This window comes from Muntiacus reevesi, chromosome 10 (genome assembly GCF_963930625.1).
Source record: "Muntiacus reevesi chromosome 10, mMunRee1.1, whole genome shotgun sequence".
In the NCBI taxonomy this organism is placed as follows: domain Eukaryota; kingdom Metazoa; phylum Chordata; class Mammalia; order Artiodactyla; family Cervidae; genus Muntiacus; species Muntiacus reevesi.
In genome coordinates this window covers 5,279,770-5,303,883 of record NC_089258.1, presented here as the reverse complement: position 1 = coordinate 5,303,883, position 24,114 = coordinate 5,279,770, and the positions used below count along the sequence as shown (strand labels likewise).

Below are 24,114 nucleotides of genomic sequence, written 5' to 3'. Positions count from 1 at the left end.
CAGCTGCTACTTCTACCTCAAGACTCATATCAAACTCTACTCCCTCTGGGAAGATATAACCAGTCGTTCTCTTCTATCTGCACTCCTTATCCATATACAAGTACAATAGGACAAATAAGTAATGACATGCTTGACATCTCTGCCTCTTCCCATAGACTGAAACACTTGAGGGGAGGGACCACATTGCATTCATTCTTAAGCCCATCACAGTGCCAGTCACCTAGCAGGTGGTCAGTACATGCTGGATCAAAGACTGAATAGCAGGACGGAATCAAAACCAGTAATTCCGAGGAAACTGGTGGTGTATACAATTCTTCACTCCTTATGTAAATACTTAAGAATAGACACTGTGCTAGACCTATCCACTAGGCACTGTCCGTTCCATCTTCCCATCTCCTATTTCTGCCCCAGGCTAGTCACCCATTCTGTTCCACTGGTTACACTTCACTTCACGAGCGCTACCTAAGGAAAAGGATTTAGATATGCCATCAGCAGAGAAGAGTCACTCAGCAGATTTTAGCATCTGCCAAGCACCTGCTCATCAGCCTAGAGTTTTATTCCCTAGAGACACTTGCATGCTCCATCAATGCTCATATTAAGAATGTTTTCGGCAATGGTGAACCATAAGGTCTTAGGGCAAGAAAAGTGGTGGCACAGTCTTATGGAAATAGACCTAGACTCACAGTGTTTCTGGGATTCATACAGGTTGATGAATAGCTCTGACAAACTTCGTTTCATTGTTGTATAGTATCTATCTCACTGTATGGATGTACCAGGATTTGTTTATCCATTTTACTGTCAACGAACTAGGACTCCACACTTACACGCCAGGGGTCTGGGTTCAACCCCTGATCAGGAAACTAAGATCCTGCAAGCCAAAGCAGCACAGCCAAAACAAAACACAAAACAAAACAACGCCCCCAAACCAGATGGGTTGTTTGTGGTTTTGAGACATCATAAGCAACTGTGCTGTGTACATTCTCATATGCCTCCTGGTATCCAGGTACAGCTGCTTATCTGAGGTATAAAACTAGAGTATACTTCTGGGTTATCAGGAATGACCACCTTCAACAGTATCAGATACTACCTAAATGTTATCCAAAGTTGTTCCAATTTACATCTCCATCAGAAGTATGTAAGAATTCATGATCCTCTGATTGACAGTCCCCAAGTTTAGGGTAGTGATTACCTTCGGGAAAAGATTAGGACCATAACATTTAAAAAAGAAGAGAATGACCAAAAAAATCCCCTAAATTTTGCTACAAATATGTATTTTCAGACCCAAGTCCATTACTTATGAGTTCAGGCACAGTATTAGGTAAGGTGTTATAGGAAAACATGAATGAACGTTTTGGCCAGCCTAATATTTCAGTTTCTTAACTCAGAATTCTGATCAGCAAACTGAGATGAATGACAGCAACACGGGTGTCTTCCTGTGTGAGGATGAGCGTGGGTAAAACGAGACCGCTGTGAAAGCCTGGTGCAGTGCCTGTCCTGCAGAGACCTGACTCCCCGCTCCCTTTTCCAGAACAAATCTATTCTCACCCTCCACACGGTCCAGCAACAAAATGATCCCATATAAATCGAGCTGTTCTAGTTTCGAAAAAAATTCATGAAGTAATGAAAAGCATCTGCAGGCTCTGTTTGTGACAAAGCCCAGTGGCTTTTGACCTTTGGAGTCTGAACAGCCCTCCAAAGGCTAAGGAACACCACCTGTGGTCAGTTTCCGTGTAAAAGGAGGACAGACACCTTCCTGATCAGCAAACGCCCTTGTAGAGTTGAGAGTTTACTCGTGTTCCTCACCTGCTTCTTTCTCAGAATAAACTGAACTGGTTCTTTACCATTCCCATCATATTAGAAGAAAGCAGAGAAACAACGCTTACAATCTGCTGCTGGGAATACCCTGTCTTCGTATATGCACAAGGTGGCCCTACATGTCCCCTCTTCCTCCTGTCCATGCTGACAGCAGGTGAGATGAGGAAACAGGGTCACAGTGAGATCAAGTGACGTGTCCAAGATGAACCAGCGATAAGTGCAGAGCTGGGAACTGAGCCCAGGCAACTGGCTCCAAATTCTCCTCACATATTTAAACAAAACTAAGGTTATATTCTAGGAACTGTTAACATTTTCTTATGTCTTTGTTCTGAAATACTGAGTTGGTCCAAAAGTTTGTTCATGTTTCTCTGAGGATGTTATAGCGGAACCCGAATGAACTTTTTGGCCAACCCAGTGTTTTTCACAGCCTCATATATTTCATCATTTAATAACAAGATAGACTTTGACCTGACTCCCAACTACTGGACATCTAGATTGTATCCAGTGTTCCCCCATTATTTAATAATAGGGAGACATCCTCCTACATAAACTTTTGTGTACACCTCTCATTATCCATTTACGTTCACTTTCTAGAGGTCACAGTACTGGGCCAAAGGGTCTGAAAATAAATATTTAAAATCTCTGATACACCTTCTTAATCATTTTCGATAAACATTATACTATTTAACCTTGTATCAACCAGTTATATTTATACTTACTTTTTCCCTAAAAACAGTTATATCATGGATACAGTTCTGTCATGTAAGCTCAGAATGCTTTCTGGCTTAATTTTTAAGGTGTTTGTTTTTCCTAATTACTAGACTTTATTTTGCAGAAGGAAATGGCAACCCACTCCAGTATTCTTGCCTAGAGAATCCCGTGGACAGGGGAGCCTGGTGGGCTGCTGTCCATAGGATCACACAGAGTCGGACACGACTGAAGACTTAGCATGCTTTGGAAAAGGAAATGGCAACCCACTCCAGTGTTCTTGCCTGGAGAATCCCACGGATGGAGAAGCCTGGTGGGCTGCCGTCTATGGGGTCGCACAGAGTCAGACACGACTGAAGCGACTTAGCAGCAGCAGCCGCAGCAGAGTTTATTTTTTTGAGCAGTTTTAGGCTTGCAGAAAAAATTAAGCCCACAGTGCAGAGAGTTCCCAAATACCCCTTCAAGGTTGCAGAGTTTCCAGTGTTATTAACATCCTGCATTACTGAGGTACCTTTATTACAACTGATGAGCCAACACTGATAAAAATCATTAACTCAAGCCTGTCATTTAAGTTAGGCTTCACTTCGTATATTCTGTGGGTATGGACAAATGTACAGTGACATATATCCAAGTACCCATTAGGGTATCATTTAGTGCATAGCTTTACTGTCCTAAAAATCCCATTCTTTGTCTGTTCATCCCTCCCTCTCTCCCCGAGCCCTCTGTAATCATGGATCTTTTGATGTCTTTATAGTTTCACCTTTTTTCTGGCTTTATTTTTGGTGTGTGCTTTTGCTTTCCCATAAGTAATAGCTCTAAGCCTCACTCTATTGAGTCTAGACACTTGCCCAAGTTGAAATACTATCCATATTCTCTACCCAACCATGATTCACCAAAATAAACAACACTGACCCTTTCTAAAGATCAACCACAATCAATCTGACCCTTGAGTGTCCCTTATATCTCAGCTGCTTGTCTATCTTATCATCTCCCTAAGCCAGAGCCCCCAACTCTTCTCAAAGGTCAAAGGGACTAATCATCCACACAACACAGGGGATACACAATTTATAAAGCAAGTCCCCAAAGCAGCTAACCCTTGGATCACTATATTCAGCAGGACTCCTTACAAATTACATACGTTAAATGAATAAGAAGCTGTTATTGGCTATCAAATGCCATGATATACACAAGAGAAGTTAAAATTGCTATCAGATTTCAAGAAGGGACAAAGTGAAGCCAACTGTGAACTGTTCAGCTGATTTTATGGAAAATCTCTGACTGCTTGGGAAAAAAATGGGGAAAGAGGAGTCTACATGGGGACAGATGGAAAGGCTAATAGGAAATCCTCCCTGCTCTTTGCCACCCTTCTTGAGCAAGGGACTGATATTTGCCTGCCAGTATCCTTCCCCTGCTACCAAAATATCTCATTATGCACATCATATTTCAAAGGACAGTATTAGAGCTCTTTGCTGCCTTGAAGGAATGAAACACAAGGCCTTCCCATTTTACAGCCTCCGTTAGAATACATTTGTAGGTTTTACCATATTTAAAAACACCCAAATGTTTTTCATCCTGGTTCAAAGATAGACAAAGAAGCCTCAGAAAAAGCTTTAGCTATTTAACAGTTCTACCTAGAACATCACGCAAAGAGCAGAATCCAGAGAGCCGAGGACCCCATCTCAGAAGACATATGGTCCAGTCTCCTGAATTGAACAAAGAAAGCCAGGAGGACCCAATGGAAAACCCATTCTGGGGTCACTCAGGTCGCCGCACCTACCATTCTGGGTGAGCTTTGTGGAACAGATGAGGGTGGCAATCTGAAAGCTGTCCTTCGTGCTGTCCTTGGCTGGTGCAAAGCTGGCTGTGTTTTTAGATGCTTGGAGCTCCTTCTCTTCCATCTCCACCTTGGTTCCAGGCAAAGTCAGGTAGAATTTAGCATCTTCCATCTTCTTGTTGTCACCCTGCCAAGGAAACATGTCAGGGACGCCAGAGAGCAGACAAAATCTCTTAGGTGCAAATAAAATAATACTTATCGTGAGCGCAGTGTATTTCTAGCATAAGAAACAAAGTTTTTATATTAGATCCCTTTTAATTCTGAGGTGTTATGATGTTTTTCAGAAATCTGAGCCTGGAAATAATTTAAACATTGTATGAAAATGGAGTAAGGTATGAAGCAGAAATCAATATCCTAGTCTGTGTTATAAGTACGTAAGTAAAGAGTAAGGTTGGACTTCATTTTCTTGAATGTGTAAACTGTCCAGTTATACTTCATTGGGTCCCCTGAGAAGAAACAGCTAGCTATGGCTTCCAACACTATTTCTGAGCTCAGGAGCTATTAACGGAAATACACATTAGGCAGCTTCATCTCAGAAAAGCTATCAACTGAAAAAAGTCTCCTTGACATGGTTGGACAAATGAGATCTTCTCAACATCTTTCAACTCTAAAATCTCAGTGGGAATGATAGCTCTGCAGCACGTAGATGCAAGAATAAAGACAAAACTGATACCGGAGGAAGAGGGGCCCCGGAGCACAGAAATGGTGCCTGGCTCTCACTGATATGAAAACCACATCCTACCACACCCATCACCTGCTCACCCAGCCCAACAGTGCGATTATCAACGCTCCACAAGGGGTGATGCAAAGAACAGAAAGTCAGAGAGTGACCTTTGGCTGTTCACCTCCATGATGCCATTTGCAGAAGGAGGGACCATCATTTAAAAAAAATTTTTTTTCTTGGCCATGCTACACAGCATGTGGGATCCAAGTTCCCCAACCAGGGATGGAACCCATGCCCACTGCAGTGAAAGTGTGACTGGCGGTCCCCACTGGACCATCAGGGAAGTCCCAGGACCATCATTTATTAGACTGAAGGGGATGGGAGTCCATGAAGCTGGTGTGACCACAGTCCTCTGGGATTCGAGACTGGTAGGTGTGAACACATATAGGTCTAGAGAAGCTTCTGATAGTTACACACAAAATCTAAAAGGAGTTTTCACAATCACTTTCAGAGGGAGTAAGGAGGTCTTCGGCCTCTTTCTTTAGCACCTTATACACCACCAGATCGTGCCTCCCGTCTTGCAGAGTGGTGCCATCCGTGTTCATCAGCTTCACAAAGGACACGCCAAAGGCTCGCTCTGATTTATCTCTGGCTGAAAAGACAAGAATAGATGTCTGAGCAGGGCAGGAGGATACCAGGGGGTGATGGCTATGAGAGCTGGGCACATGTGTCTGCAGTTAGGTGCTCGACCGCACTCTAATCAATCAGTTCAATGAGCTCCAATGAGCCATATGGAGTATGCATGTCACCGGCTCCCTGAAGGAACAGTTCCTTAACTGAAATCTTCTGGTGCCCCCCATACATACCCTGCTCTTCCTGTATTTATGAATGAATGACACCAGAATCAACTCGAGCATCCAATCAGAACAACGAGTATCGACACTGACCCCACCTCCAGGCTAACTTCACCTCCTGAGAGCCTCTGGACACCTTCCCTCTCCATTCCTGCTGTTCCCTCCTGAGTCCAGACCACCCTCATCACTTCCCTGTATTCCTAAAACGCCATGCTTCCAAACCATTCCATGGGCTATCTCATTAATTGCTGCTGTTTTTAAAACAGACTCAGTGTGTATGCACTGATCTCTCTATATACATGTGTTTACTTAGTTATATTTTGCTGTGCTGGGTCTTTGATGCTGTGCACGGGCTTTCTCTAGCTGTGGTGAGCAGGGACTACTCTCTAGTTGTGTGTGGGCTTCTCAATGAAGCAGCTTCTCTTGTTTTGGGGCATGGGCTCTCGAGCCCAGGCTGAGTAATTTTGGGGCATGGGCTTAGCTGCTCCTCAGCAAGTAGGATCTTCCCGGAACAGTGATGGAATCCATGACCCTGGCATTGGTAGGCAGATTCTGAGCCACTGGACCACCAGGGAAGTACCTCAGCAAGTATTTTATTTATTATATTTCAAGGTCTGTGGACTGCAAGGAGATCAAACCAGTCAATCCTAAAGGAAATCAGTCCTGAATATTCACTGGAAGGACTGATCCTGTAGCTAGAATACTTTGGCCACCTGATGTGAAGAACTGACTCATTGGAAAAGACCCTGATGCTGGGAAAGACTGAGGGCAGGAGAAGGGGGCGACAGAGGATGAGATGGTTGGATGGCATCACCAAATCCACCGACACGAGCTTGAGCAAACTCTGGAAAACAGTGAAGGACAGGGAAGCGTGGTGTGGTGCAGTCCGTGGGGTTGCAAAGAGTCAGACACAACTTAGCCACTGAACAACAATAACACGATTGTGATGCTGTCTAAGGTTTCTGTTCCTCTCTTTTTCCAAGATGCCAAGGTGCCAGGAAAAGGGGTTATGTGTTTCTTGTGGCATCTGGGAAGGAGAATCCAGCCTCTTGAGGAAAGAAAGGGCCTCCCTCCTGGTCTTCAGAGCTGGCCTCTGAGCTCACATGTCCCCTACTCAGATGTCTATGGCTGGCGGGACTCGTGGCCCCTACTCACCACAGGCACACCTCTAAGATCTGGTAGTTCTCGTGTGTCCCCAGACTGGCTGAGCAGGTGTCTGTTATGAAAAGATTATACTATGGTTTGTTCATATGTTCTCCTTTTGATGGCCACTTAGGCCGTGTCCAGTTTGGCTGGGGATACCATGACTAAAGCTGTTATAAATAGATACCAAATCACCACCACCACCATCTATACTTGCAATCCCCAACCATTTTGGCACCAGGGACTGGTTTCATGGGAGATAATTTCTCCACAGACCAGGGGCAGGGGGGGATGGTTTCAGGATGATTCAAGTGCATTACATTTGTTGTGCACTTTATTCCTATTATTATTGCATCAGCTTTACCTCAGATCATCAGGCATTAGACTCCAGAAGTTAGGGACTCCTGACCTATACAACACTCTTTAATGGCTCCTCTACAAGATGGTTTAAAAGAACCTTCTTCATTTTTCATGATCCTGCTCCAGCCTGCCTGGAATCAGACTGTCAAGGTGTCAATCTGGGTTCTTATTAGCCCTGTGACCTTGGGCAAAGTGAAAGTAAAAGTCACTCAGTCATGTCCAACTCTTTGCAACCTCCATGGAATTCTCCAGGCCAGAACACTGGAGTAGGCAGCTGTTTCCTTCTCCAGGGGATCTTCCCAACCCAGAGATCGAACCCAGCTGAGCCACCAGGGAAGACCGAGAATACTGGAGTGCGTAGCCTATGCCTTCTCCAGTGGATCTTCCCAGGAATCGAATCAGGTTCTCCTGCATTGCAAGTGGACTCTTTACCAGCTGAGCTACCAGGGAAGCCCAACCTTGGGCCTAACATCTCTGTGCCTCACTTTCCTTATGTACAGATGTGGATAAAAGTAGTATGGATCTTATCAGACTACTGCAGATACCAAACAAGATAGCGTATAAATACGGCTTCACGTGGTATCTGGTACAAACTAAGAGCTTGAGAAATGCTCCTTTGGTATAACGTAGAACTGGACGCAATTGCTAATATTTGACTATCTGCTACTGACCTATAAAGCTGGCACTTTAAGATGGCTCAATTTAATATTATAATTGCTCCCACTTCAGCCTCCTTTTGCTCTTTCAAACACATTTCTCCACCATCACCCTTCGCTGGGCTAACCTCTGCTTATCTTCGAGGCTCAGACAGGATGTAGGAAATCTTAGGGGTAAATCCCCAGGCAGGGTTGGGTGCTAGGCTTACAACTCCACGTCTACTGCTGTAACACGTCACATTGATCTGACCTTCATCATCTGTTTTCATACTCATCTTTCTTACTAGATCACAGAGACTTTTCAGAGCAGTGCCTGAGTCCTGTCTGTTATTATCTATTGAGGGCCTGGCCTGCAGTCTGGTAGGTAGACGGCAATCAAAAATTTCAGTTTGGAAGGAAGGACTGGGCTTTCATGGAGTGCTGAGTAAGAACAACACTTCCAGACACATTGTGATCAAGCGGAAAATAAACAATATTCTCCTTTGTTCACACTTTAGAAAAGTCAACTCATGAACTATGTTCTAAGATTTGAAATAGTTCTTTCATGAAAAAAAAATTAGGGAAACTAGAGATTAAACACTTTTATGGCTTCAGGATTTCTCAGCAATACGACAACATACACTGTGAATGCCTAAGAGGAAAATATAATACACAAGCATCTCCTATCTCTATCCAACTGTGAAACTCATTGTGTCAGAGAGCATCTATCAGCATCTTAGAGAACCTCAGTACTCACAGAACACATTTTGGGGAAATTCTGATACAGAATGAACAACACAAATCTTGGAAACCTAGAAAAATTCATTAAAAAAATATTTCCTTAGCACCAATGAATCCTGAAATAAAGATGCCAAGTGTCTTCTTTTATAGACACACAAAAGTGCTGTCAAGGAGGATTTTTTTTTGATGAAAGATATTGTTTTGATGAAAGTACGTCGTAGACCTCCTAATACTTACATTCCTGAGACGACCGGTGTCGGAAGGTAAATCTTATATGGCAGCGAGTAACTTCTTCTATAGCAATGGACACCTGCATAATAATTCAGAATTACGAGTTTATATCAATTCAGTCCTTGGCATGCAAAGCTCACTTTATAAAATGAGGCCCATTTTAGTATCTGGTCATAAGGAGTCATTGTGATAGGGTGAGATTTTGTGGAGGACTTCATTCAAGAGAGGTTTACCTATTTCTCAAAACCAAGTGAACCTCAAGAGATCATCTTTGATATTTATCATAGATTCTGAAAGTGGAGATACTACAAATTTCTAGTGTCCTCTCAAGTATGAAGCAGGAGATGCTTCAGAGTGAAAACATCAGTACTTGTACCTTTTGGACTACAAGCTGTACATGAATACAGTAATATGTAGGGACTATAATAGAAGGAAAGGGCTTCCCTGGTGCCTCAATGGTAAGGAATCTGCCTGCCAAGGCAGAAGACTCAGGATCGATTCCTGGGTTGGGAAGGTGCCCATGAGAAGGAAATGGCAACCCACTCCAGTATTCTTGCCTTGAGAAACCCATGGACAGAGGAGCCTGGTAGGCTACAGTCCATGAGGTCACAAAGAGTCAGACACGACTGAGCACATACACACACTAGAAGAAAAAGATAAAATACTGGAGAAAAGGAAGCTTTTTCTTTTTGCTGCTTATATGTACAGAAGGGACAGGGAAAACAGAGGCATGGGGCAATGTACAGAGCAGAAAATTTGTGGCAAGAGTTTAATTATGGTGTGGTTATATAATGGACTATTATGCAAGTATCTATCAAACCTCAACATGAATCAGCCATAGGTATATATATATCCCCTCCCTTTTGAACCTCCCTCCCAGCTCCCTCCCCATCCCACCCCTCCTAGGTTGATACAGAGCCCCTGTTTGAGTTTCCTGAGGCTTACTACAAATTCCCATTGGCTCTCTCTTTTACATATGATAATGTACGTTTCCATGTTACTCTTTACATACATCTCATTCTGTCCTCCCCTCTCCCCATGTCCCCCCTGTTTCTCCACTGCTGCCCTGTGAGTAAGTTCTTCAGTACCATTCTTCTAGATTCCGTATATATGTGTTAGAATATGATATTTATCTTTTTCTGACTCACTTCACTCTATATAATAGGTTCTAGGTTCATTTACCTCATCAGAACTGACTCAAATGCATTCCTTTTCATGGCTGAGTATTATTTCATTGTATACATGTACCACAATTTCTTTGTCCATTCATCTGTTGATGGATATCTAGGTTGCTTCCATATCTAGCTATTGTAAATAGTGATGCAATGAACAAGGGATACACATGTATCTTTTTCAATTTTGGTTTCCTCAGGGTAAATGCCTAGGAGTGGGATTGCAGGGTTATATGGTGATTTTATTCCTAGTTTAAATTTCTATCAACAGCATGATTCAAGACACATGAAGTTTGTAAAATTGTGGAGGATGGTTCAGTTCAGTTCATTTGCTCAGTTGTGTCCGACTCTTTGCAACCCCATGGACTGCAGCATGCCAGCCTTCCTTGTCTATCATCAACTCCCGGAGTTTACTCAAGCTCATGTCCATGGAGTCGGTGATGCCACCCAACAATCCCATCCTCTGTCATCCCCTTCTTCTCCTGCCTTCAATCATTCCCACCATCAGGGTCTTTTCAAATAAGTCAGTTCTTCGCATCAGGTGGCCAAAGTACTGGAGTTTCAGCTTCAACATCAGTCCTTCCAATGAATATTCAGGACTGATTTCCTTTAGGATGGACGGGTTGGATCTCCTTGCAGTCCCTCTCGAGTCTGCTCCAACACCACAGTTCAAAAGCATCAATTCTTTGGTGCTCAGCTTTCTTTATAGTCCAACTCTCACATCCATACATGACTACTGGAAAAACCAAAGCTTTGACTAGACGGACTTTTGTTGGCAAAGTAATGTCACTGCTTTTTAATATGCTGTCTTGGTTGGTCATAACCTTTCTTCCAAGGAACAAGCATCTTTTAATTTCATGGCTGCAATCATCATCTGCAGTGATTTTGGAGCCCCCCAAAAAAGTCTGCCACTGTTTCCCCATCTATTTGCCATGAAGCAATGGGACCAGATGTCATGATCTTAGTTTTCTGAATGTTGAGTTTTAAGTCAACTTTTTCACTCTCATCTTTCATATTCATCAAGATGCTCTTTAGTTCTTCTTTGTTTTCTGCCATAAGGGTGGTATCATCTGCATATCTGACATTATTGGTATTTCTCCCAGCAATCTTGATTCCAGCTTGTGATTCATCCAGTCCAGGATTTCTCATGATGAACTCTGTATATAAGTTAAATAAGCAGGGTGACAATATACAACCTTGACATACTCCTTTCCCGATTTGGAACCAGTCTGTTGTTCCATGTCCAGTTCTAATTGTTGCTTCCTGACCTGCATACAGATTTCTCAAGAGGTAGATCAGGTGGTCTGGTCTTCCCATGGAGTTAAAAATTTTCCAGTTTGTTATGATCCACAAAGTCAAAGGCTTTGTAATAGTCAATAAAGCTTACAAGTAAATGTTTTTCTGGAACTCTCTAGCTTTTTTGATGATCAAACAGATGTTGGCAATTTGATCTCTGGCTCCTCTGTCTTTTCTAAATCCAGCTTGAACATCTGGAAGTTCATGGTTCATTGCCTGGCTTGGAGAATTTTGAGCATTACTTTGCTAGCGTGTGAGATGAGTGCAATTGTGTGGTAGTTTGAGCATTCTTCAGGATTGCCTTTCTTTGGGATTGAAATGAAAACTGATGTTTTCCAGTCCTGTGGCCACTGCTGAGTTTTCCAAATTTGCTGGCATATTGAGTGCAGCACTTTCACAGCATCATCTTTCAGGATTTGAAATAGCTCAACCAGAATTCTATCACCTCCACTAGCTTTGTTCATAGTGATGCTTCCTAAGGCCGACTTGACTTTGTATTCCAGGATGTCTGGCTCTAGGTGAGTGATCACACCTTTGTGATTATCTGGGTCATGAAGATCTTTTTTGTATAGTTCTTCTGTGTATTCTTGTCACCTCCTCTTAATATCTTCTGTTTCTGTGAGGTCCATACCATTTCTGTCCTTTACTGTGCCCATCTTTGTGCATTTTTTATCCCTCCAACCATTGTGGAGGATGGTTACTTCTGAATTAAGATAAAAGGGCAATTATTTTTTAGTTTTCTGTAGAGAGTTTTTAAGACTCTGACAATCAGAAAGAGTCAATGTGGATGAGCAACAAAGTCCCACTGAACAGCACAAGGAACTATATTCAGTATCATGATCTCAGCCATAATGGAAAAGAATACTCAAAAGAATGTATATATATATGTACGTGTGTGTGTGTGTGTATATATATTTATATATATGGACGAGCTTCTCTGGTGGCTCAGTGGCATTAGCCACTCCTGCTAATGCTGGAGATGTGGTTCAATCCCTGGGTCGGAAGGATCCCTAGAGACAGAAATGGCAACTCACTCCAGTATTCTTGCCTGGGAAACTCCATGGACAGAGAAGCCTGGCGGGCTACAGTCCATGGGTAACAAAGAGATGGATATGACTTAGTGACTAAACAAAAACTAGAAAGACATATGGATAATGGAACTGCTTTGTGTACAGCCAAATTAGCACAGCATTGTAAACAAACTATACTTCAATTATAAAATAATAAAAAAGGAAGAGCTAATGGAGCCTGGGGTTCAGAAAAAGCGGGCTCCAGTGTTGACTCTGACACAGAGCAGCTAGAGGAACATGACTGCTTCACTTCTCTGAGTGTCAGTTACCTCTTTAGAAAAAGGGCTACTGTTGCGACGTCCCTTGTGGTCCAGGGGTTAAGACTCTGCCTTCCAATGCAGGGGGTGCCCAGGTTGGATCCCTGGTGGGGGAACTAAGATCCCCCATGCTGCTCAGTGTGGTGAACAATTAACAAAAAAATAAAGAAAAGGGGGTACTGCAACTCAGACCATTTCAGTTGCAGAGCTATTGCAAGGCTCACATGAGCTGACTGATCTCAAGAGCACTTTGGAATCTGAAAAACACATAATTAAATTGAAAGGGGGCCCAGCAAATTTGGTTAGAGGCCAAGAAGGAGAGAAATGTTAGGAAACTGCTCACAAAAGTGTGAAAATTTCCATTTGGTGCTGGACCATCTTGGCAGCCTCTTACATCATTACAACCACAAGTTTTCCTCCAAATTTCAACACGTTTACAAACTAGAACGTCACTTAAGATTTCTCAAGTTTCTGAAAGAGAAATGCTCTTGTGAAGAATTACGATGATCAATTCATTTCTTACAGCACCCCACAGGCAACCTCTGTAAAACTTCAGGATAAAGGAGGAATCATTGGTGGGTAAAAGGGTCATTGGTGGAGACGTGCTTGGACCTAAAGTCTGTCAAACAGAGTGAAGTCAGCCAGAAAAACAAATACAGTATATTAATGCATATATGGGGAATCTAGAAAAATGATACAGATGAACCTACTTCAGGGCAGGAATAGAGACACAGACGTAGAAAACAGATGTGTGGACAAAGGGGGTGGGAGGAATCAGGAGACTAAGGCTGAGATATATGCAGTATCACGTGTGAAACAGCCAGGGGGAAGCTGCTGCGGGCGGAGGGAGCTCAGCTCAAGGCTCTGGGGTGACCTAGAGGGGTGGGATGGGGAGTGGGAGGGAAGAAGGGTTGGGGCGGGGGTATACGTGTGCATATGGCTGATTCACTTCACTGTGCAGCAGAAACTGACACAACATTATCAAGCAACTACATCCCAGTTTAAAAAAAGAGGAAGGGAATCTAGAAGAGGTTTCACATATGACAGAAGTTACTGACAGCACATCCTCACCTTGACGGTCTCACACCAACAGGGCTGCTTGACTTGATAATACACCACTGATTTGTACTCAGAAATGCCTTCATATCCAGCACCAGGATGAATCGCTTTCTTCGGATGGAAAGAAAAAATCAGGAGGTGACAATATTATCTAGACCCTCAGGGTACTCCACATGGCGAGCGCCTGTCTTACATTGGCATCCGTAAGTTGATGACCTCTGGGGTGAAGAGCGAGATGACTTTCTAAGAAGATGTGGTACATATATATAATGGAATACTACTCATCCATAAAAAGGAATGAAATAATGCCGTTTGCATCAACATGTATGAACCTAGAGATTGTCATACTAAGTGCTGACGTAAGTCAGAGAAAGACAAATATGACATCACTCATATGTGGAACCTAAAGGATGACAGACATGAACTTATTTACAAAATGCCAACAGACTCATGGACATAGAAAACAAACTCCTGGTTTCCCAAGGGAAGGGTGAGGAATGGGATGGGATAATTAGGAACTTGAGATGAAACGATACACATTACTCGACATAAAATAGGTAAGAAGGACCTACTGTACGGCACAGGGAACTATATGGAATATGTTGTAAAAATCTACATATGAAAAGAATCTAAAAAAGAATATACAAAGATGATCAATAGATAATGCTGTATAGATAGACACTTTGCTGTATACCGGAAATGAACACAACACTGTAAAGCAACCATATGTCAAGAAAAGAAATTAATTTAAAATGACTGAGTTTTGGGCTTCCCCAGTGGCTCATTGGTAAAGAATCTGCCTGCCAAAGCAGGAGACACAGGTTTGATCCCTGATCTGGGAGGACCCCACATGCCACAAAGCAACTAAGCCCAGGAACCACAACTCTTCAGCCCATGCTCTAGAGTCTGCGAGCTGCAACTACTAAGCCCACGTGCTACAACTACTAAAGCCCGCATGCCCGAGAGCCTGTGCTCCGCAACAGGAGAAGTCACTGCAATGAGAAGCCTGCACACCCCAACTGGAGAGTAGCCCCCAAACACCAGGAACTAGAGAAAAGCCCAGCAAAGCCAAAAATAAATAAATTATATATTTTTTATAAAAAAGAGTGAGTTTCTAGCATTTTGAGGGTCCAAGCGTCTCAATGCGTAGTTGCTAAGGCACCCAGTACCAGCTTAGCATTCCTCTTTGCTGGAACTTTTACTCTCTCTTCCATTCCAACCATATACTGTCCTTCTTTTCTTTCTTCTTTCCTTTTTTCAGGGAACGGAGGTCTAGTGAGGGTGACCCAGAGCCAAGTATGTTGCAGACAGAAAGCCATGTGAGGTCCTGTCTACGCTCTTGTTTTAAGGACTTGGTATGTAGGTGTGGTGTGTCCACTAGAACTTAGGGTTGTGGCTCTTCCTAGAAAGGAACCACTTAGTTCAAGAGTCAGGCCTCCGTGGGGGTACTTCCAAGCTAGTTAGCAAAGCCATGAAGATGTGTACTTGATCTCTTGAGGCGAAAGGGCTCTCCTGACAGCACCAAGAAATCACTCCCACGTTGTGGCCCAGGGCATTCTGCTTCTCCCTCTATGCAGAGGACAACTTGTCTTTAAACAACCGATTCCTTCAAAGACGAGCACATCCCCAGGAAGTGGGGGATGGTGTACCCTGCTGTGTCCCCACTACGATGCACTCGGTGAATGGAGCAGACTCCCCAGCAGGTAACTGTGGCTCACACAAGAGGAGTCACTCGGGAAAGTAAAAGCCTGCCGTGACCACACCTTGCCTATCCTCCTCCATGATGTCAGAATCAAGACTTAACTTCTATTGGAGGAACAACGGACCGGAAGTCAGGACACCTGTGTCCGTTTCCTGCAGCACCTCCGGGTCCTGTGCTTCCCTGAGAGAACACCTTATCCTCTCTGGGCTGCAGCTTGCTGATCTCTAAAACTAAAAAGCGTGGTAGTTGACCTAAAACTGTTACCTTCCAGTGTAACAGCTCTACGCAGTACATCTCCACTGGTCAGCTCACTCAGGTGGAGGACCTGTACCCTCCAGATGGAAAGAAGGACCGTATCAGATTGCAAGTGTCTAAATTACTTGAAAATGATTAAGAACCTCTACATCAGGGGCTTCCCTGGTAGCTCGGTGGTAAAGAATCCGCCTGCCAGTATAGGAGACATGCGTTTGATCCCTGATCTGGGAAGATCCCAAATGCCTTGGCACAAACTGAGCCCATGCACCACATCTATTAGGTCCAGTAACTGCGACTACTGAGTCCAGATGCCTCAACTACCGAAGGCCAAGAGCCTGTGCTCTGCAACGAGAAGCCACTGCAATGAGAAGCCCGCACACTGCAAGAAAGGGTAGCCCCCACTCACTGCAACTAGAGAAAGCCTGTGTGCAGCAATGAAGACCCAGTGCAGTCAAAAATAAATCAATGTAAAAAAAAAAAAGAGAGAGAATCGCTACATCAGAAATGTACACCTGAAATCCTGGTGGCTTGCGGTCTTTCTCAGCACAGGAGAAATAGTGAAATTAAGAGTCTATGTGAATTTATTTATAAAATTGGTAACTGCTAATCACAAATTTAATGGGTTTCCTACTTTTTTGTTGTGAAACACCAAATCCACTCTACAGTGAAGAACAATTAACATCAGGCCTGAAGTCCTGTAAAGGTGTGTGTGATGGCAGTGGGACTATGGGGAACATCACTCACCTCCAAGAGCCTGCCCTCCTCGTCATGTACAGACATGGTCACCTCCACGTTCTTTGGTGTCTTCTTTTTCCCCTTGTCAAACTCCCCATGGATCAGGGTGACATAAATATCATTCCGAACATCTCCTGCAATACAACAACCCATCCTGTGAGTGGTGCTACCTGAAGTCATTTTTAAATTTCAGAGTGTAATAAGATGTAAATTACATGTAAAATATAAAATGCTCTGACTTTGTAATAAATTATTTACACAGGAGTTTTTATACGTATTGTTCCCAATAGCTTACCTCATTTTACCTCTCCATACATAGCACAGGGTCTCTGAAGTACAGTTTAGTGCTATTTGTTGTAGACGTGAAACTTATATAATATAGTACATCAACTATACCACAATAAGAACATGTGAGCAATGATTTATCCAGAAGGATATTCATTGTGGTATTGTTTGCTAATGTGAAAACTTTGACACATCTTCAGTTTCCAACCACAGAAACAGTTGGTTGAATAAATTATGGTACAGTGAAATGAAATAATATTCATTTACTCCTTTAAAAACCGGACTGAGCACAGACTCTGTTATGAAGTACTGTGCTAGGTGTTTGGGAGACAACAGTCAGCCATACACCCACCAGCCTTGCTCTCAAGCAGCTTATAGTCTGGTGGGTGATAGAAGCATTCTCAGATCATCATCTGATGAGACGCATCATTATAAAGTCAGGATCAATGGAGGGTGTGCGAATCTATCCTTTGGGCTGATACTGGAGGAATGAGAGGAGGAGGGAGAGTATGTAGCATGTGCAAAGGCCCAGAGGTAGCATATCCATGATGCTTTCAAGTGAAGGAAATCTGGTATGAGATGAGGTTATGGAGACAGACATAAGCCTGCCTGAGGCCAACAGAAGAATTTGTATCTTCATCCTAAATATAAACAGAAGTCATCAACACGTTTTCAGAAAGGAAGGAGTGTGACGATATCAGAAAGGCATTTATAACCGACCATTCATGCTACCATGTGGAGAAGGAGGTAGAAAGAGCAGAAACAGGGAAACCAGTTAGGAAGACATGGCAGTTGTCCAGGGAACTGATGACGGGAGCTGCAATCTAGGGAGCTGCAGCCGGATAAAGCACAGGGTGCAGTTGAGAGGCTTTCAAAGGGAAAACTGGTCGACCTTCTCCCTCAATCCTATGTGAGATGAAGGGAAGGAGGTGTCAAGGGTGATTTCCAGATTTCTTGTCTATGCAAGTGGATGGATGAGGGGCTCTTCTCTGAGATAAAACTTAACAAAAGAGTCAGGCCCAGATGCTTAGGATGACAAGTTCCAGGTGCAAATTTTGAGTTAAGAAATAAAAAAGAAGGAATGATCCAATTGAGGGTGGGAAGAGAAGGTCCTCTTCACACCTCTGATTAAAGGAAGGGTCTTAGAACTAAAGATTTGGATGTATAGGCAACTAACACACAGAAGCAAAATGAATGGATGAGGACTTCCCTTGTAGTGCAGAGCTCCTGACGCAGATGGTCCGGTTCAACCCCTGGTCAGGTAACTAGATCCCACAGGCCACAACTAAGAGTTCACATGCTGCAGCCAAGACCCAACACAGCTAAATGAATAAATATGAAAAAAAGGAGTGTGTGAGATCACCTAGGGAGAGAACGGAGTGCAGAAGGAAAGGAAGGGGACCTGTTAAAGACTGAACTGTGCCCCACCCCCAAATTCATGTGTTAAAGAGGTGACTAATGTAAAACGGGGTCACATGGGGAGCCCTCATCCAACATAACTGATACCTTCCTGAGACTAGGACACAGATAACACACAGATGAGGGCTGATGGTGTGAGGATAGGCGGCAACCGGTAAACCAAGAAGAGGATTCCGGAGAAACAACCCTGCAGATATTTTGATTTTTGAATTCTAGCCTCCAGAACTATAAGAAAATACACTTTCATTTTTTATATTTTATTGTTTGGCTACACCACGTGGCATATGGGATCTTAGTTTCCTAACCAGGGATCAAATCCTCACCTGCTGCATTGGAAGCACAGAGTCTTGACCACTGGACCTCCAAGGAAGTCCCACATACTTCCATTGCATAAGCCAGGCAGCCCGTGGTTCTTTGTCACGGAAGCCCAAGCAAACTAAGACAGGGCATAAGGACGAAATACTGAGGAACTCTGAAGTTTAAAGGTGCGCTCGAAGATCGTAAGTTGGCAAAGGAATCCTGGGAGAGACGCTAGGGGAAGAAAAAAATGAGAAGAGTGTGGTGTCACCAACAACGTGTGGTAACATTCCAAAAGAGGGAGTGAGCAACTGTGTCATATGCTGGCCAGAGACGATCATCAGGCTAAGAATATCCACTGAACTTAGAGACACTGTAATCTTTAGTGAGCAGTGATAGCCATTCTGGACAGAGAAAGACTGACAGGTGAAAAAAGAGAGAGGATATAATTGCTTCCACGAATTTAGCCACAAGGGAAAGTGCAGCAGAGGGAAGAATTAAAGAAGAATCTGGAGCCTGTTCAAATGGTGACAAAAAGGACCTCAGTGAGGGATGTTGGTCCAGATATATGTTTCTCAAACCTGGCCAATTACCAGAATCCCCCGGAGAAACCGATAAAGGTCCATACGGTCAAAACTATGATGTTTACAGTAGTCATGTATGGATATAAGAGGAGGACCATAAAGAAGGTTGAGTGCTGAAAAACTGATGCTTTCAAACTGTGGTGCTGGAGAAGACTCTTGAGAGTCCCTTGGACAGCAAGGAGATCAAACCGGTCAATCCTAAAGCAAATCAACCTTGAATATTCATTGGAAGGACTGATGCTGAAACTCTAATACTTTGGCCACCTGATGCAAAGAGAGAACTCATTGGAAAAGACCCTGATGCCGAGAAAGATTGAAGGCAGAGAAGGGGGCGACAGAGGATGAGATGGCATCACTGACTCAATGGACATGAGTCTGAGCAAACTCCAGGAGGTAGTAAAGGACAGAGAAGCCTTGTGTGTTGCAATCCATGGGATGGCAAAGACCCGGACAAGACTCAGTGACTAACAACAACCTGGAGAACCCGGGTCTTACAAACTGAATCAGAGTCTGGAAAAGTCTGGGAATCTGTATTTTAATATTACCCAGGTAACCCTGATTGGCTAAACCAAAGACTTACATTTGAGAACCATCATTCTGGATGATGTTTAAAGTCTATTATAGCCCTGGCAGTTTATGAACTAATACTATTAAGTAGAAGGACTCTTTCCAGCCAGATTTCAAGGGTAAATTCACTTTGTCCAAAGAAAAAACTCATCTATTTCATTTTTTTAGATTTTGGTCTTGCTGAAGCAATAAAACGGCCACAAGTTACAGGAAGAATACCAATACTTATTTTTATAAACGGCAAGAAGACAAACATTTTCCAAGAATGTTGATGAACATGCATTAGGGTGAAACAGCTCTGTAAAGGATGAAGCAGATGAAAACTGCTATTCGCGAGCAAAGAAGAAGATCTCCATCTTAGAACTCTTTCACTTGTTCACTCCACAAATAATTCCTCTAATACTCACTATGCACACAAATGCGTGAGGCCGTCAAACTGTTTCATGTGTGCATGCGCAGTCGCAGTTGTGTTCATCTATTAGCAGTCCCACAGACTGTGCCCACAAGGCTCCTCTGCCCATGGGATTTCCCAGGCAAGAATACTGGACAGGGTTGACATTTCCTCCTCCAGAGGATCTTCCCCACCCAGGGACTGAACCGCATCTCCTGCACTGGCAGGCGGATTCTTTCCACTGAGCCACCAGGGAAGCCCATCAAATTATTACTGCTCCTTAACTTCACCAAGAAGGAACAAGAGCTTCAATTAGTTTAAAAGAACCTGGGGACTTCCTTTGTGGTCCAGTGGTTAAGAATCTGTGCTTCTACTGCAGGGGGCACAGGTTCAATCCCTGGTCAGGGAACTAAGACCCCACATGCTCTGCAGGGCAGCTAAATTAAATAAACAAATAAAAATTTTTTAAAAACTTGAATTTTTATGCAATAGATGTAACAGTTTGGTTTTCAAGAATTTTTCTAACATGCCAAAGATTGTTTATTCGTATTTTTTTTTCCTAATGAATACACAACATATCTGTGTTTTAATATTTATAATATATATTTTATATAATACACATATATAAAGTTCCTCGAGGGGATGATGTTCTTTTATCACTACAATGATCAAAGAAGTAAATGGGTCAAATTAGTGAGTTCTCTAGAACACACATGCAGATCACTATCACATGGTGGCAAAAAAGATGAAACTACAGTGGGAAACTGTGAAACGTTTACATTCCTATCACCACAAGGAAGGGGAGAGCCAAGACCACAGCCGGAGCTAAAGCCAACGGAGCAGAAGGTCCGGCTGAGTCTGGGCTGAGCGGGCACCTTGCTGCAGTTTCCTGTCTAGAAGCCCACAGTGTTGGTGATGGCATCATGAGAAGAGGCACGTGCAGATGAAGCAAGTTTTCTCGGGGCAGAGAACCTGCGCTATCTAGTGCTACTGAATGGGTGGTCTAGGAAGTATTTCAGAAGGACTTGTGCAGAACACAAAGGAAGAGAAAGCAAAGAGGAAATTTTGAGTTACTTATAAAAGCGCTCTCTTGGGCTTGCATACTGGGTAGTTTTCTAAGAAACTGCAACTTGCAAACGATGAAATTTGATCCATGTTGCCTCAAGGGTCCCATGAGAGCACTCCAGGCACTATGTACAATGGTCAGTACATGGAAACAACCTAAATGGCCACCAGCAGAGAAATGGATAAAGAAGATGTGGTACATATATAAAATGGAATATTACTCAGCCATAAAAAGGAAAAAAATTGGGTCATTTGCTGAGATATGGATGGACCCAGAAACTGTCATATAGAGTGAAGTAAATCAGAAAGAAAAAATCATATTCATACATATATGTGGAATTGGAAAAAACTGTTATATATAATCCTATTTATAAAGCAGAAATAAACACACAGACATAGAGAGCAAATGTATGGACACCCAAAGGGGGAAGGGGTTGGGATGAAATGAGAGATGGGCATTGACGTATATACACTATTTGTGCGTGTGTGTGTTAAGTTACTCAGTTGTGTCCGATTCTTTGCGACCCCATGAACTGTAGACCACTATACTCCTCTGTTCATGGAATTCTCTAGGCAAACACTATTCATACTATGTGTAACAGATAACCAACGAGAACCTACGTATAGCACAGGAATCTCTACTCATTGCTCTGTGGTGATCTAAATGGGAAGGAAATCCAAAAAAGAGGGGATATATGTATAGGTATAGCTGATTCACTTTGCTGTACATGGAAATTAACCAACATTGTAAAGCAACTACACTTGAATAAAAAAATTTTTTTTAAGTGACGGCTACATGGAAGAAAGTCCTAGAGAACGCATAACAGGTGAATCAAACAAAGCATTTACCTGGAAGGATTATCTCAGGAAAGCCCATCTTCCGTGCAATAGCTGTGGATCGATCAACCAAGTGTGAAAAATTTTTCTGAACTTGCGTGAGGTCTCCTGGCAATAGCTTCAAGGACACCCAAAGTCCTTTAAAGAAAAAAAAGACAAATTTTTAGCTCTTTGTTATGATCTATATAATAAATGCACACTTGAATTAAGAAAAATATATGCCTGGTATTAATACACAGACACATTACTGAAAAGACATCAATTCTCCCCCAGTTAACTTAGAATTTTAATGACACTCCTGACAAAAGCATAGCAGGATTTCTTTGAGAATTTGACAGAGAGGTAAACAGACCTTTGCTCTGGGGGGTGGGGGGAAGATGGTCCCTATCAGATACCAAAATACTGTGAAGTTATAACAATGAGTGATATAGTAGTAAAGATATATAAATCAATGAAAACAATGAAATCAAGTACTATTATATTCAGCTATTAAGCATACAGCAAGAGAGACAACAAAACATGAAACAATGGATCAATTCCATAAATGTACTGAAATATTCTACTGTACTCAGAGCAGAATCAATCTAACCTCTCACCATGTATTTTCATTAAAATAAATTCCTAATGTAAAAAATAATAGAAAAACAGACCAGAAATTAAAAAAATAAGTGTACAAATTTCTGAACCATTTTTCTAAGTAAAGAAACAAAGGAAGAAACCACAAAAGCAAAATAATTATCTATACAAGCTGAAATTTTGATATTCATAAAAAAAGAAAAAGTATAGTTCATATACCATACACTACATACAACTATAAAAGGCATGGCAAAATACTTATAAGAAATTATGAGTTTATACTCACTAGATGAAAAATATTCAGATCACAAACAAAACATGAATACATAATTCACCAGGAAATACAAGAAATTTATAAATATTTGGCTAACCAGAAACTAATAAGTATGCATCCTAAGTAGATGGACTATTACCTTTAGTATACAGAGTTTATAAAAACTGAGAATGAAAACTTTAGAAAATTATAAATACATATGAGTGCCAGATAACTCACTGTCATTTTTTTTTTTTTTGATGCAACAGAGTTACAGAAGTCAACTTTCCACCCCTCAAACAGGTAAAGAATTTTAAACATCAGTTTGCCAAGCAGGCAGTAATTAGTGTCCATCTATGGAAAGCGTTCTGGTAATATGTGCGTCTCCAGTCATAAGCTTATTCCTATCATCTGAGCCAGAAATCCTACTTCTGGGAATTTTCTTGGGGAGACAGTCCTAAATATGAAAAAGATAGTATGTATCTTTTGGAGAAGGCAATGGCAACCCCCTCCAGTACTCTTGCCTGGAAAATCCCATGGATGGAGGAGCCTGGTGGGCTGCAGTCCATGGGGTCGCTAGGAGTCAGACACGACTGAGAGACTTCACTTTCACTTTTCACTTTCATGCACTGGAGAAGGAAATGGCAACCCACTACAGTGCTCTTGCCTGGAGTATCCGGGGGATAGGGGAGTCTGGTGGGCTGCTGTCTATGGGGTCGCACAGAGTCAGACACGACTGAAGCGACTTAGCAGCAGCAGCAGTATGTATCTTTTATAGTGCATGTCTTATATACCTTCATATATAAAGATAGTCATACCAGGGTTATTTAAATTTATAATGGTGACAAACTATAAATTACTTAAGTATTTACCTAAGGGATTCCATGCTTGGGAAGAAGAAAAAATAATCTAAGCAATGGAATATTACACAGCCACAAAAAGTATTTATGAAGAGCATGAAAACATTTGAAAAGTATTTTGTTAGGAAAGAAGAGAAGGAATATTTTCTTACAGTTTTGATAAAAAAAATTATACAGAGACAGCAATCTAATTAGTTTAAGAATTTTCCACTCTAACAAATTACATCCTTAGGGTTAGGAGTTCTAAAACAACAGAAATGGCGAGGAGGAGCCAAGATGGCAGAGGAATAGGACGGGGAGACCACTTTCTCCCCTACAAATTCATCGAAAGAACAACTGAACGCTGAGCAAACTTCACAAAACAACTTCTGATCGCTAGCAGAGGACATCAGACACCCAGAAAAGCAGCCCATTGTCTTCAAAAGGAGGTACGACAAAATATAAAAGAT

General features: G+C 42.4%; 1 protein-coding gene across 3 annotated transcripts in view; it reads right to left on the bottom strand.

Moving 5' to 3' along the window:
• Positions 1 to 24,114, bottom strand: part of DOCK5 (dedicator of cytokinesis 5) — a 271,512-nt gene that overhangs the window by 90,098 nt on the left and 157,300 nt on the right. For all 3 annotated transcript variants that reach the window (XM_065946612.1, XM_065946611.1, XM_065946613.1), the window contains 6 exons: positions 21,989 to 22,114; positions 16,541 to 16,665; positions 13,852 to 13,950; positions 8,992 to 9,064; positions 5,570 to 5,673; positions 4,301 to 4,484 (listed from right to left, as the gene is read on the bottom strand). In XM_065946612.1, coding sequence (XP_065802684.1) covers positions 4,301 to 4,484; positions 5,570 to 5,673; positions 8,992 to 9,064; positions 13,852 to 13,950; positions 16,541 to 16,665; positions 21,989 to 22,114 — 711 coding nt within the window. The remainder of the gene's footprint in view (positions 1 to 4,300; positions 4,485 to 5,569; positions 5,674 to 8,991; positions 9,065 to 13,851; positions 13,951 to 16,540; positions 16,666 to 21,988; positions 22,115 to 24,114) is intronic.